The following is a 16,099-nucleotide window of genomic DNA, read 5'->3' as shown; positions in this document are numbered from 1 at the left end:
AATTTGGTATTTTTCAAGTCATCTTCCAATATATAAATAAGTTTTTCTTGCACTACAGCTATCTGTTGTTTTTTAAAAAGGAAATTTTGCGCAAATGTTAAATACCACATTGGTGAGAAGTGAAAGTGTCAGCTGAGAATTACCCTGAAAGACCATATAATCTGCGGCCAAACCTCAGACTTCTGCTCAGCCGGTCATTCACCCACCCTGACCTTTAACACAGCAGATCGACCTCATCATCCTCTTGCTTCACACCGACAGGGGTCACCGCAAAGCTCCTTTAGTCTCCACAGCTGCGTGAGTTCCTGCGGAGAATACTGCGGGGAAGACAGCATTCCTGGTTCACAGGTCTTCTCACAAAGCCACAGGCTGTCCTGTCGAAACACAAAATGCAAGCTGACCCCCTGCTGCAGACAGAACGGGTGTTCACGGGCGCTTCCAGAGCCCAGTAAGGTGGTGGTCATTTCAAAGACGAGCATGTCTGTGGGGTGGGGAGCCTGAGACTCTGGGAACCATAAACGCAGCCTCGTATCTGCTACTGGAGAAAAGCTGGCCAGACAGTACTGGGAACAGAAGCACGTGCTCTGGAGAACCGTTTACGGTATTTGGGGGGACAGTACAGTGCTTTCTAAGTATTATCCAGTTTAGTTCTCACGATAACCTGCGAGCTAGCAATTAGCTTCTCACTCATAACAAGGAAATAAGAGTGAAGAAACTTGCTCCAGGTTACAGTGACGTTCATGCTGGTAGGCTGAGTAGGAAGGATTAAAATGGAGTCTTATCAGACCCCAGAGTCCAGGTTCTCACCCACCAGCCTACTTCCCAGCTCCATGGACTGGCTTCTGCTTCCAGTAATATCGCAGAGTATAGATTCAATTCAAGAACATAAAAAGGTGGGACATAATAATCAGACTCCTTCCCACAGAGAGCTGAGGCCCTGATGGCTGAGCACCTCCAGGGGTAGTAAAGGAAATGGGAGGCCTTCTGTCTCCGCCCTGGCCCCAGGTGGGTCTCAGGGGAGACCCCACTTAGGTGGGCATACTGCAGAGTCACATTCTGTGGAGCTGTCTCACAGCCAGGATCTGAAGTCAGCCAATTCCTGTAAGTTTTAAAGCTGCAAAGAATTTAATGAAGTGTATAAAAATGTATAAACACTTTACTCTTTGTGGATAGGAGAACTTCTATTTAAAACATTTCCTTTTTAGTTTATGAGACCCTGGTCAGTGATAGTGAATTAAATCAAGTGCACAGTTATTATGACACTAGAAGACTTTCCATTCACACTTTCTGCCCAGGGTTGGATAAGAGAAACCGCACTCACCTCTTCTGAGCCCTGCGGCCAGCCCTGCTCAGGCTTGCTCACCTGGTATCTTTTAGGTCCTATGGCTGCCATCCAAATGCCCATGCTTACATCTTCACCCTACACATGCCCCAGAAGGTTCAGAAAGTAAAAATTTCAGTGCTGTCTGGTCAGTAAAGACAGTGTCACACCCACTCCCACACGTACTCTTTGTACTTCTTTGTTTTCTAATTACTCTTCTATGAAGTGCTGCATGTTTTAACACTGATACACAAAGTAAAAGCTAGTGACCATTATTAACATGAAGCATACACACCACAATGAAGTGAGACTACATACTAAGCAGGCGGCCAGCCCCTCTTTGCATGGACCTTAAACTTCCAGCACCAACAGTAGGAAAGATACTGTGGATCTAAGACCCAGGCAGAGCTGTTTTATTGACACTGTCACCAGAATCAGCAAAAAATAAAAAGCTTATATTCATAAGAAGGAAGACTAAACAAGCTGAAGACTAAATCTTTACACTCCTCCAGGGACGATGCCTTTAAATACAGGCTGAAAACATAAGAAGTACATTCAAAGACGACAGGAATAAAATTTACAGCCAAGGTTTAAGGGATAGAAGTGTATCCCTAACCTCTGAGGGCTGCTGATTCCTATACAGAAGGAATACCATACTTTCCCCAAGGGAAGCTGCTCTGCTTTTAGGGCTGAAATACTAGGTCGAGTTTAAAAAAAAAAAAAAAGAAAGAAACCTGCTTGATGTCTGTACTTTTAGGTCAGAAGTCCTGAATTACCTGGTAGGTCTTCAATCTCCCCGAGTTGCCAGCCAGCCAGTGGACGATGTCCCTGGAGATAACATACCCCGACCCACATGCAAAAGCGGGGTATGCGGGGCTGGGGTACTCCAGCTCCTGCCACTTCCCGGTCCGGTCAACTGCCCAGTTCAACCTGAAACTGAGACTCAAAGTAAGCCGGCTTGCATTGTTCGGACACAGGCCCTGCCTACCACTGGTTAAGCCCGAGTCCTTAATTGATGCTACAAAGGAACAAGTTACAGAAGCAAAGAAAGGAAAAAGCTTATTTTTTAGCCTGAGGAATTAAGTATCTAGTGGTGTTTTTATAAAGAAGACTGGTATGTTAAATTCTCTCATGGAGTTTCTGAATCATCTAGAATAGATATATTAAAAAATAAATGAAAAATAAATTACCACTCCATATTTAGAGACACAGCAAATGGTTTCAGAAATGTATCATTCATTTAAGAAATAGCAGTTTCTAATTTCAGTAGTAGGGCATGGTGATAAAAAGTCACGTTAATTTCCCCCTTCATTACATTAGCCTGAGGTTTTCCATTTAAAAGAGTTTTTTCCCTTTTAATTGTAAATTAACAAAACATAGTAACTCTGGAGCCTAACAAGGAAATTTCCTACCTCAACTACATTTTTTTCTTAACTACATGTGCTCAGTACATGAAACGAACATCAATGGGCTAACAATGTTTAACTTACTTTCCCCACCAAAAATTAGGCCCATCCAGATTCTTGAGGGCGATTCTATTAAACACAGCTTCCAAGTCTATATAACAGTCATCATCCGTCTTTAGCAACAAATCAAAGCTGGTTGTTTCCACAGTCCTGTTAGTGAAAAAAGGGATACGGCGTCAGGGTGCCCCTCCAATATCAAGAGCCTCTGCCCTAAGAGGAGACTGCTGCCAGCTACAGTCCTCACTTGGTGCTAGCAAAGTGGCTTAGCAGATGGGTACCGAGCCAATCTGCAAAGGCGTTAAGGAAAAAGAACACAGTGGGAAAAAGCTTTGGCTTAGATGGAGCTTCTTAGGCCTTGCGCAGGACAGGCCAGCATGTCCGTCAAACAGCAGGACTCTGCCCCTTGTATCCCTAACAAGAGGCCGGCGTGAGCAGACAGGTGCCTTTCACAGAACACTGACACACAGGAGAGTGTTCTTTGCTGCTATCTGTACCATACGCAGGTGTTTTATGCTGTTTAAAAAGCTGAGTCAAAACACTGAAATACATTGTCCCTTAGAAATGATCTTCAGTAATTCAGCCATCACAAATGACTTCTGGACGGCACAAAAGGGTGATTTCATTTATCCAGACATTAAAAAGTATATAATGGCAACTACAGACAAAACTGACCCTTCAATTTCACACTGCCAACCCCTGTACCTCTTTGTTAAAAAACCCAGTCTTGATAAGTAAGAACCAGTAAAATGACAGAAATCTGAACTAAAGAAATCTGGAGAAAAAGTTTCATTAGGTCACAAAATGGTGAATTTTAACAACAGATCCGCAACTGAAAGCATAACCCTATGTTTCTAAAGTTTTATTTTCAGTTAACAACAGAAGATATAGATACTATTTACTTGCTAATTGAAAATAAACTTCTGTGATGAAGGACACTGGGGTCACTGATGGAGCCCCTGGATAAAGAAAGATGAGTGAATAACAAAGATGTCATTTACGGTGTGGAGGGTAGTCTGGGGACTGACTGCTGGGAAGCAGATCTGGATGCACAGCCTGTTAATAGGTCACTGCAGTGTCCTGGCAGACACGAAGGCCCAGAAGAGACAGTGGCAGAGAGACTAAGATCACAGAGAGATGCAAGCAGAAGAGACAAAACCTGAACTTACACAGTTGAGGATCGGCTCCCTATAGAAAGCCCTAGAACTCCGCAGTCCTGATCTCCACCTGGACCTCCATTACCCGTCCTCACCTGTTTATGTCCTCGCCTTGGCCCCACCAACAGAAGCCCCATCAGTGGCCTCGAGCTAAAAGAAGGTTCTTCTTACTGCAGCTGTCAGACTTAATCCTTGTATTCTGGGCATACCCACACTTCCAAGTCTTACATATATCTCCCCTCTATCCACAAGAGGACTCCAAAATTATACTGACTTGCCCCAGCTATGAACCTACATAAATGGATTTAACTGTCTACCCCTCAGGACCAGAAGTTGGTAATTTCTCATAAGCAACAGAGAACAGAAGGGACAGACTTTGGGGCTCATCAAGCAACAAACTCTCTGATAAAGTTTTTAAAAAAAGACAGAAGATGTGAGTATACTTAATGTGTTTGATCTAGACAGAGTTTGAAGGTTTTACATCTACAGTCAGGGTAGACAGTATCAGAGGCTCCACAGAAAGTTACGGACTCGAGAGTAACTTAGTAATATTAACAACTACTTGTATTCAGTTAGTAAGTTACTATATACTTATTGTTGGTATTAAAAGGAGTTACAACCAAGACCCAAGAAATACTGGAGGGTCTGGGAAGTAACAATATGGCAGACTCTAAGGGTTGTTGAGTTTCATCTTATTAAAGGTTTTGGAATCAGGGCAGGTAGTTTTTCAATGAATGGAGGACAGAACAGAAATATAATGTGGATGTTCAGCTGAACAGAACTCAGATCAGTAACCTGGGTGTGAGTGACTGTCAATGGGAGATATTGGGTGGGTGGGGATGAAGACCCCTTTCAAACTCACTGATTTTCACCTAATGTTGGCTCCCGACAACTATGGGAAAGTAGGAATGACACAAAGTGAACCATCTTTACCTTGCTTTTGATTAATAGCACTCACATTATGGATCTGCTAAGAGAAACAAGAAGGCAGCATTTCAGAGAATTAGTCCTCATAAAGAACTTGGGTATGATAGAACACACCACAGGTGCTCAGGGCTCTAAGGTTAGTTTAAAAAATCTCAGTGGGGGGAAAAAAAAAATCTCAGTGGTTTGATGTTATTGATAAACTACTTCTACATCAAAAGAAAAATAAAACAACACCTACCCAACATTTTTATGACATACCATCTATAGAAGTTCAGTAATTTTGCAGGAACATTTCGATAAGTGTCGACAACATCCACAAACACAATATCATCATAGAGGCTGCTTTCTTCCTTTAGTAAGACATCCTCCTCGTGGAGATTATGTATATGATCAAGAAGTCTTCGAGGGCGAGAATGAAGGGTTTTTAAAAGAGCATCGCCTTCTAAAAAGAAAGAGTTGGAGAAAAGAGCTACTGCAGGCTTAAGACCAGAACTTGTAATATTATCACACTAACACACCTCCCAAGGCAACCTAACAGAAAACACTTGTTAGGAATTTTGAGGGAGGGAAACCGGAACTCCCACACACTGTTGGTGGGAGGATAAACCCACGGACTCACTGTGAGGAGCAACTCAGCAACACCTGGTTAGGCCGAAGGTGTCCGACTATGACTCAGTAAGTCCAACTGTAGATACATCCCCAGAGACATTATTTCACACGTTCACAAGGGTATTTATGGCAGCACTGTTTGTGACAGTGAAAAATGGAACCAGTCTAAATGCCTACCGATAAGAGAATGGCTGAATCATGGTATGTTCACATAATGGGATACAGCAGTTAAAAAATTAACCTGCAGAGCAGCACTGCTCACAACAGCCAAGACAGGGGAACGACCCCATGTCCACTGACAGATGAACGGTAAAGAAGATGTGGTACATATATACAGTGGAATACTACTCAGCCACAGAAAAGAATGATACAGCCATTTGCAGCACCATGGATGCACCTCGAGATTATCATTCTAAGTGAAGTAAGAAAGCAAAGGACAAATCCCACACAGCATGACTTGTATGTAGACTCTAAAAACAGTACAAATGAAATTATTTACAAAACAGAACATTCACAGACATAGAAAACAGAACTGTGGTTGCCAAGAGGGAAAGGGAACAGAGAGTGGGATAGACTGGGAGTTTGGGGTTACAGATGCAAACTATTCATACATAGAATAGATAAACAACAGGGTCCTACTGTGCAGCACAAGGAACTATATTCAATATCCTGTAATAAACCACAATGGAAGGGAATATGAAAAAGAAGCATACACACACACACATATATATATCTAACTGAAACACTTTCTGTACAGCAGAAATTAACACATTATAAATCAACTATACTTCAATAAAATAAATTTTAAAAAAATCAACCTGATCTTGGATGTTAAGAGGAACAGCACTAAAAAATAATGCTGAGTGAAAAAAAAGTATTTTGCCAAATGCTATATATATATCATAGGTATAAATTATGAAATACTTAATCAAAACTATATGTTATAGGAGTTACATACATATGTAGTAGAAAGTAGGATAGTAAGACTGGGAAGGATGCACATGAGCTTTAAGACAGTGGTGTCCTCTCAGGGGAGCAGGAGGAGCAGGGGTAGGAAGTCCTAGGAGGGAGGGGCTTCAACTCTATCTGAAATGCTTCATTTCTCCAAAAAAAAAAAAAGCAAATATGAAAAAATGTAAACATCTGTTAGTTCTAAGCAACAAGGACATGAGTGTTTCTTATAGCACTATTTTTGGATTATCTGTGCTATTCCATAATAAAAATGATTACCAATGTGCTTAAAAGACATTTTAATTACCATCTCACAAGCTAATGAATCATTTGTCACATTTGTGCACGGACTGTCCTCAAATAAGGCAGCAGTTCTTTCACTGGCACAGGATTTTGTCAACTTAGAAAATTAGAAAATCTCTGAAAAGTGACAAATGGGTGGCTGAGCGGTAGGGAAGTAAACTGAGAAGTATTTAGCGCTCCACTCTAACTGCAGAGAGCCTGGGGGTGGGGCTGAGACCTGCCACTGTCTGTGGGATCCTGGACACACTGCACGTTTCTGGGCCTCAGCATTCTCATCTGTAAAAGAGGGAGCTGGACTAAGTCTGTGGTTCTCAGGAAAGCTTATGGAATACAGATTTCTAAGCCCCAAGCCTAGAGAGCCAGCGGAGCCCAGGAATCTGTATTTCTAACCTGTGACTTCCTGTAACTTTGATGGAGGTGGACCACAAACGACCCTTTGAGAAGCACAGGCCTTTATAAATGATCTTGGGTCCCTTCTCAATTCTTACTGTAACATCCTGTCACTTTAAAGGTAAGGATCAATATACACAATTTAACACTTGAAGGAAAGTAGAAGTGTTATAAAATTATGGCAATACGAAAACAGTTGGTAACGAGCAGAAACTAAATACAAGCTTTTTCAGTAACAGATTGTACACTTTGGCTTATATTGCATATATCTGGAAACGAGTATACTATCTGTGTGTTTTAAATCTGACCATCTGTCTAGGTGCTATCTACAAGAATCATACAGTTTACAGCCTCTCAAACTTTAGAGGCATTAAATCCATCTAGCAAGCCTGTTAAAATACAGGTATCTGAGCTCCAATCCTGAAGATTCTTAACTCTCCAACCTGAGGTAGGGCCCAGCCAGAGATGCTAACGCCCAACAAAATTTGAGAATTTGTATAGCACGTGATTCTTGTAAACAGTGCATAAATTCTCAGATTAAAAAAAAAAATTATAGTCAGCTTTTCAGATATATCCAGTACATGAGAAGTAAAATCTATTCATTCTAATTCCTTTACCCTAAAATTGAGATATTTCTCTCGTCTGAAAGGAATTTTTCTCACCCAAGCCTTAATCATTTAGCCTCAGAGAGAAAATTTAAGATAAACAGTTGTTCAAGGCACAGCAGCTGCTCCCTGTGGAATAGTTCAGTGCCAGAAGTCTCATGGGCCCCTCAAGTTTTTAAAGTCTCCTGACGGTACGGAGTTGACATAACTGGCACAAGAAAGAAAGCTGCCAGACATTAAGTCAGATGGTGTGTACTGTACCCGCCCCCAAGTGTGAGCTGTTTTATGAACCTGGCCTCCTGACCTGAGTTTTCTCCAGGTGACCCATTAGCTAGTCTCTGGTGAGCTAAGTTGGTACCACCCCTGGCAGAGTGGTCTCATAGTTTTATGAAAAATCTCTGGACTAAAATTAAGGATCCCTAAACTTTACATCTTGATGTTTAATGGCAAGTTTGTGGGCAAAACCTATGTACCTGTTCTGACTTTCCCTTAGGGGTGATGTAAATACGGTGAGGGAACACTATAAATAAAGATGCTAGAGGCAAAAAAAAAAAAGGTGCCACAGCCCACTCACATCTTCAAAGTACACGCAGTGGCCTCAAACAGAGGGTTCTGTCGCATCCTCAGCCCTGCACACTAAGGAGTCCCCCTGAAGAACTGCCTCTCAGAACATGGACTCTGCTTTGCTCAGTCACCTCAGGGTGACTCCAGGGAGCTGGGTCCAGATCCTTTCCTAGCAATGCCTGATCTGCAGAGCTCTGAGAAATCAGGCAGGACCACCACTGGGCACCTTCGTTCCGTAAGTGATGATCAGGACAAGTGACCACCAACAGCAGCGTCTACAACAGCTGTTCTTAGGGGTCACTGGTGCAGAATTCTCAGAAGTTCACAAATGTGGGTATTTCCAGAAGCATCACTGAAGACACACACAGCGACTCCTTTTTGAGGGTGATAGAAATGGTCTGGAATTAGTGGAGATGATAGCAGAATGCAGGATATACTAAAAAGTATGGAATCAGACACTTGATAAACTATATGGTATGTGAATTGTCAATAAAAACTATTTTTATTAACTAAAAAAGGAAAAGATTACCTTTCATGACTAAAGTATGAAGATGAAGTAGGTGAGATTCTGTATGCTTTTCAACTTTCAACCAGCTGACTTACCCTGAATAGTATAAATAAAACCACCTGCAACTCCCTCCACACCTTCCATGAATTCATGAGGCAAGGCACCCTCCCCAGTCTGAAAGAGACAAGAATATAATAGTGCTTGATGCTTCATGACTATAAATACATTCCTTACACTTGAAAATTGATTTTGCGAAATTCATAATGTGACTCCACGGCACATGAATCCATCGAAGATGCTATCAGGATATCAGCATTCTACTTTGCTGTTGTCTAATTATTACAATGTCCAAGACAGGTATACCGAATAATCTCCAGACTGGTGTTCAGAATTCCAGCTTACACAGAATCATATTCTTGAACTTGCTACCATTATTACCAAAACCAGCTTTATTTTACATCCCCAAACTCCCACACTTAAAAATAAAATTACTATCACATTTGAGTACTTGGAATTGAAAATGCCCGTGAGTTCAAATACACCAGGCACATTTTAAAGTGTCTGCTACCATACAGTGAAAAGCCCTCTAAGCCGATAGTTGAACCAGATTACTGATGGTGAAGGTGCCCAGAGATTAATGTGCCAACAGCCAACAACAGTCCTGTCTACCTCTCAGCTTTGGAGGAGCTGTTGTTTTTAGAGATATGCCTCTTTTCACCTCATAGGTTACCCAAGGCCCTTACTTGAAGTGAGGGGCCTCACCTTTGGGTGTTACCCCCCAGCATGTCTACCAGCTGCTGAAGGCTGGACCAGACTGTCAGTCATGCCTCAGCACATTTACAGCGTTTTTTCTACATACTCACCCAATCAAGAGGCCTTACTGCCTGCCTAGTCCCTTTCTGAACAGATCCTTCTAGCAGAGCTCTACTATACAAAGTAATGTTTTAAGGCCAGTAGAGACACAAGTGTTCTGGGGTGATTGAGGTAAATCACCATTTAATTCAGAATATGATTTGTAGCTGAATGTGGAGAAAATTTCTAGAGGAGAATGCTACAGATTCCAACTTTGTAAAAAAGATTGCACACTCTTTTTTTGTTTTGTTTTTTTTTGTGGGTGGTGGGGGGAGTTGTTTTTTTCTTTTTCAAAGGAAAAAAAAATCTCTTTCAAAAGATTGCACTTTCTTGGGGGGGGGGTTGGTTTTTTCTTATTTTTAAAAACTGTACACACTATACTATTTTGTCTTGTGTAGAACTTGACAGTACTTTATTAACCTCTATCTAAAATGTCACATCTTGGCTTTTATTTTGCCTTTGAAAATTTTCTGAGGTTATTACTTGCTGGCAAGGGAGCAAGACTTAGGAAAACTTACAGCTCTGTGCATTTATGATGAAAACCTTTATTTGCACATGGGTTCCTTAGAATAGGCTCCTAAGCAGTCAAATTTTTTTTTTCCTCCAGTTAGCTGAGTGTTTAAGCTACTCTTTATTAACCCTCCACAAGGCTTCCTGTCGGCTCAGATGGTAAAGAACCTGCCTGCAGTGCAGGCGACCCAGGTTCAATCCCCTGTGTCGAGAAGATCCCCTGGAGAAAGGAATGGGTACCCATTCCAGTATTCTCGCCTGGAGAATTCCATGGATAGAGAAGCCTGGCGGGGTATAGTCCATGGGATCACAAAGTGTTGGACACAACTGAGCTTTCACAGCCCTCCACAACCATATTCATTCCCAAAGCAGATCATGTGAATCTTTACCTTAAATCTAGCCCAAAACTCAGAAGTAAACTGATTTCCTTTCGTGCAATCAACTGAATAGTATAGAATTCTGTGATGTTTTGCATATTTAAGTTTCACACACAGAAAAGGAGACAAGAAATTCAAGGCACTTGCTTTGAAAATAAGGAAAAAACCCTACAAATCCATGAAACACTGTATATTAAATAAGGGACATTTCATAATCAAGGATGAAATCCTAAACATGGCCTACAAGGCTAAGGCTGTAATTACACTTGAATGTGTGGGTCTGTCTGTTTAATGTCTTTCTTCCTCACTGGACTGTAAATTCCCCTGTGGGACAGTTATGGATCTCCCAAGATCGTGTTTGCCTCACAGTGAATATGCAATAAATGTTTCCTGAATGTATAATGTATAATAACAAACCTCATGATTTTCATTTCAAACTCAAGCATAAATTTATGTGAATAAGGTTAATATTTAATGAAATGTACTAAGCCTGTGAATTTAAATGCCAAGTGCTTTCCTAATCATTAGGCCAGAATTCAAGAAGAACAATTCTATGACTGCACCACACCATCACTTATTTATTTAAAGTTCATCATTTTAAGTCTGCTTACACCTTTTTATCATCCTACACTTACTCTGAGAAATCTACCTGTCTGTTTTAAGTTTTAAGAAAATTTGGCAAATGAAAAAGGAAAACCACAAAGCCCAGCAATATAAATGGCAGTGAATATTCAATCTTACCTTCTAACACTTTTATCTATAGTATTCTAACTGACATCATACTGTTAAGTGAGACTGAATACTCTAAATACTGAGGAAGTGAACTTAAAAAGATGTTAACCTAAAAACTAATGAGAAAATAAAACATCATACTTCCTAAAATGCACTAATCTTAAGGCAAACTGTCTATGAAGGTTGAAGCTATAAAATCCCAGAACATTTCAGTTTTTCATCTTTTACTATTGGTGACCCAACAACACTTTCTATTACATACGTTCTAAATATAAGATTCATTGTTCCATATGAGTTGGTGTAAAAGTAAACTTAAAAATATTTTAGGATATTAAAGAATGCTAAGGGATGCTAAACAACCTAAAATAAAAAAGGAAGGACTTACTGTCACGACTCTGAGAACCCCTCCTCCATCATTAACTGTCACTCTGTGGAGATTTCTCGACACGAGGCCTTGGAGGTCTTGGCTCTCCCACACGATCGTACCTTCAAAGCTCTTTTGTAGAAAGATGAACAGAGTCAGTTTCTTTATTGCTGTCATTTAGGTCTTAAGTAAGCTTCTGGGGAAAAGTTTTTCTAAGACGCATCAGTTAGAACTTTTATTGTGCACGCCAACACACCAACAGTAACAGTATATATCTTGGAGTCTTTTTTTATGCACATCTAAATCAACACTTTCAAAGACCTTTCTTTGACAGTTTTACATGCTGCTGTTCTGTCATCTCCCACTGCATCAAAGGCATTTCCTTCTGTGACTGCAGCCGTTACGACTGCTCTTTTTCAAGGCCTCGTTCCACTGCCACGGAGTGAATGCATCCTGGGTCACTCCGACATCTCCCTGCCGTCACACATTTTTGGACCCTATCAAATACCTACTAAAACAACATGAGGCGTGTTTTGGTGTAAATGTTTATTTTCCCCAATAAATCTGTTTTTTTTGTTGTTGTTGAAAATATATCCCCAATTTTCTGTATGACACAGGGAACCCAAAGCTGGTGCCCTGTGACAACTAGAGGGGTGGGATGGGAGGAAGGTTTTAAGAGGGAGGAGACTTGTACCCATGCTGATTCATGTCGATGAAAGGTAGAAACAATCACAATACTGTAAAGTGATTATTCTCCAACTATAAAGAGATGAAATTACTAGGACAGTAACAGAGATATTTTATATGCATTTTGGCACACATTGCCAAATTGCCTGTCATTAGCAATTTATAAGAATGCCTGGCTTCACTCTCCTTTTCCCAGTATGGGATATTAGTAAAAGAAGAGAAGTTTAAGCTAATTTAGCAGATTTAAAGAAATGATTTTTTAATTGGCGTTTCTTTTGATTTTTGGGAGGGGTGCCATGTGGCATGTGGGATCTAGTTCCCTGACCAGGGATCGAATCTGCACCCCCTGCGATGGAAGCAGGAAGTCTTAACCACTGGACCGCCAGGGAAATCCCTGTTCCTTTTGATTTTTAATGATGTGTATCAATTATACCATCTCTTCTGGGAACTGCCTTGTCATGCTTCTTTACCATTTAACCACTGAGTTTTATATATTTCTTATTAATCTGTATGAGCTTGTAATAAATTACCTTAATCCTGTAATATTTTATATACTATTTTTCTAGAATTGTTTGCCACTTCATATTATAGGTTTCTTTGTTTTTTCTTTCTTTGGCCATGGCACAAGGCGATCTCAGTTCCCCAACCAGGGGGTTGAACCTGGGCCACCACAGTGAAAGTGTCAAGTCCTAGCCACTGGACCGCCAGGGGATTCCCAATTTAAAAAAAAAAAAAAATCCGTAATTTTTATCCTGTCAAATCGGACAAGCTTTTCCTTAGTAATCATTACTATTAAAATTGGAACTTAGGAAGTTATGCTCCCGTCCCTCTTTTGAATTCTAGTGTCTTTTAATCTCTCTACAATTCCTGTTTTTAGTATCTGTGCATGGATAGCTCCTCGGTCCTGCCCAGGTCTCAGCTCCATGGTCGTCTCCTCAGGAAGGCTTTCTCTAGAGACCAAACAGAAGGCAACCAACTCCCAAATTCTATCACACCAGCCTGTCTTCTTTTCTTCATACTTACTTTGGCTGCACTGGGTCTTAGCTGAGGCATGTGAAGTCTTAGCTGCAGCATGTGGGATCTAGTTCCCGGACCAGGGATGAACCCAGGCCCCTGCATTACGACTGTGGTCCAGTCTTAGCTATTGGACCATCAGGGAAGTCCCCAGTCTGTCTTATTTTCTTAAAACCACTTACCACTCTTGATATTTATTTTTCTATTGCCCGTCTAACTGCTCCTCCCACTCGACTGCAAGCAGCAGACAGCAGCGACCTTGTCTGCCGTATCAACCGGCATCTAGAATGTCTGATACCAGGCATTACTCAGGTAAGCAGCTGAAAGACACTGAACTCTAAAGCAAGTGGAATTCTGGTATACGATAGGGCATAAAAGATACAGCTTTAGCATCCTAAAAACATTTCACGTACTAAAATTAAAAGATAAAATACTTTATAGTAGTGTTTCATTCAACCAGCATTATAAGAGAACTAGACAGAACTGAACTTGTCCCATAAGCTAGGGCAATGATTTGCAAGCTTCTTTTAAAAAAAGACAATAAAACTTCTCTACCACAAAAGATAAGAACATTGAAAGAATCTGGATTCCTCGGGCAGTGTGTCATTTTATATTTTGCAAATGTATCCTTAAATTTCATCATCTGTGAAACTCCTGGTGTGCGCTGCAGAGCCTCAGGGCTCCTCAGAGCAGACGCTGCAGACATAACCTGTGTCATCATTTCCCAGCCTTTACAGCAGAGAAGATGAGGCCTATGTAAAAGGGCTGTTGGAGGATCAGTGATAAAGCGTATAGTACATAATGCACTGCCTTTTTAAAAGATTCCATTTCCTCATCTTACTTTCTTAGGTCCTGCTCACTTCTACACTTCCCTGGTGACCTTAGCTCTTTATTAAACTTGATGTTCATTAACCTCGATCCTTTCTGTAAAAACAAGAAAATGTTCTCACAAATAGGTAATGCACACAGAAGCATTTTTAAAAGCCGAGGAAGAGGACTTCCCTGGTGGCCCACTGGTTGAGCATCTGCCTTCCAAAGCGGGGGGCGCGGGTTTGATCTCTGCTTGGGGATCTAAGATCCCACATGCCACGGAGCAACTAAGCCTGCACATTGCAGCTACTGCAGCCCGCATGCTCTAGAGCACGTGTGCCACAACTAAGACAGACCCTAGGCAGTTTAAGAAAAGAAGGACTGTGAAGAAATACACCTACTATGCTGTACAACAGATGAATGACATCATATTCTTTTAACTTTTCTGTATTTTTGTCAGGTTTTCAACACTGAACAAGTATTACTTTCAAACATTTTCATATTTTTATAATCAGGAAAACTTTTTTTGTAACTAAACACGTGTATAAAACTAAGTAAACTTGGGGTCAATCTTCTTTCAGACATGAGCCATTATTTAAACTTTTCAATGTCTACTATGTACCAGGCTGTGGGCTATGTATTTGAAGATTAAAAGAAAAAAAGAAACAGCCACATCTTTAAGCAAGCATAATATGCCATAACATGCTCAATAACAAAGGAAAGTCACTGTTTGGGGAGGTCAGACAGAACTTCAACGACTATGAGAGCTGAGCTACATCTTAAAGGAGTTTGAGTCCAGAAAAATAGGAAGCAGGCAGATAAAATAACAAATGAAAGGGGAGACTTGAAACACACTAGATATTCAGAAAAATATTAAGTAGTGCACTACTGCTAAAGCACAAGGCTGAGGAAAGAGAGTAAAAGACAGGCCGAGGTCAGCTCTGTCTGCTACAACAGAGTCTGTTCTTTACCGAAGGCAGTGGGGAGCACAGGAGGTTACAAGGACAAGAGTGGCACAATCATATCTGCAGTTTTAGAAAGGCCACTCCAATCTCAGAGAGGCAAGAAGTAGAGGTTGGTACGGAGAATGGTAACCGAGTTATTTCAAAAATCCAGGGGAGAATAAGCAAACACCTATCTTAGGGATTAAGACTGCTGAGAAACTCAAACTCACAAATAAATGTGAAGATATTCCATGATCATTGAAATGATCATGTTAAATGTTAAAATGTCAATACTGTTCAGTGCAATCCCTATCAAAATCCCAATAGCATTTCTCACAGAAATAGAACAAACAACCCTAAAGCTTGTAAGGACTCATGAAACACCTTGAATAGCCAAAGCAATCTAGAGAAAGAACAAAATTGGAGGCCTCACACTTCCTGATTTCAAACTATGTTACAAAGCTATAAAAATCAAAACAGTATAGTACTGGCATTAAAAACAGACACATAGCTCAATGGAACAGAATAGAGCTCAGAAATAAACCTACACATACACCGTCACTTAATTCACAACAAAGGGACTAAGAATATACAATGGGAAAAGGACAGTCTTTCTTTATTTGGTTAAATAACAAACGCTGGTATGGATGAAGCACAAGCTGGAATCAAGATTGCCAGGAGAAATAGCAATAACCTCAGATATGCAGATGACACCACCCTTATGGCAAAAAGTGAAGAGGAACTAAAGAGCCTCTTGAAAGAGGAGAATGGAAAAGTTGGCTTAAAGCTCAACATTCAGAAAACTAAGATCATGGCATCTGGTCCCATCACTTCATGGCAAATAGATGGGGAAACAATGGAAATAGTGAGAGACTTCATTTTGGGGGGCTCCAATATCACTGCAGATGGTGACTGCAGCCATGAAACTAAAAGATGCTTACTACTTAGAAGGAAAGTTATGACCAACCTAGACAGCATATTAAAAAGCAGAGACATTACTTTCCCAACAAA

At 40.7% G+C, this 16,099-nt stretch overlaps 1 protein-coding gene across 2 annotated transcripts in view; it reads right to left on the bottom strand.

The window, feature by feature from the left end:
* B3GALNT2 (beta-1,3-N-acetylgalactosaminyltransferase 2) overlaps positions 1–16,099 on the bottom strand; it is a 56,848-nt gene that overhangs the window by 1,839 nt on the left and 38,910 nt on the right. Inside the window, exons 6-12 of one of the 2 annotated variants that reach the window (XM_070471062.1) lie at positions 11,655–11,765; positions 8,894–8,972; positions 5,127–5,310; positions 2,812–2,937; positions 2,098–2,251; positions 1,364–1,420; positions 213–374 (exon numbers count right to left, since the gene is read on the bottom strand). In XM_070471062.1, the coding sequence (XP_070327163.1) occupies positions 237–374; positions 1,364–1,420; positions 2,098–2,251; positions 2,812–2,937; positions 5,127–5,310; positions 8,894–8,972; positions 11,655–11,765 (849 nt within the window). In that variant the 3' untranslated portion in view covers positions 213–236. Of the gene's footprint in view, positions 1–212; positions 375–1,363; positions 1,421–2,097; positions 2,258–2,811; positions 2,938–5,126; positions 5,311–8,893; positions 8,973–11,654; positions 11,766–16,099 lie in introns of both variants that reach the window. The other variant, XM_070471061.1, reaches the window with a different exon arrangement.

Source organism: Odocoileus virginianus, chromosome 7 (genome assembly GCF_023699985.2).
Source record: "Odocoileus virginianus isolate 20LAN1187 ecotype Illinois chromosome 7, Ovbor_1.2, whole genome shotgun sequence".
NCBI classification, from domain to species: Eukaryota; Metazoa; Chordata; class Mammalia; order Artiodactyla; family Cervidae; genus Odocoileus; species Odocoileus virginianus.
This window is presented reverse-complemented; position numbering and strand designations above follow the sequence as displayed.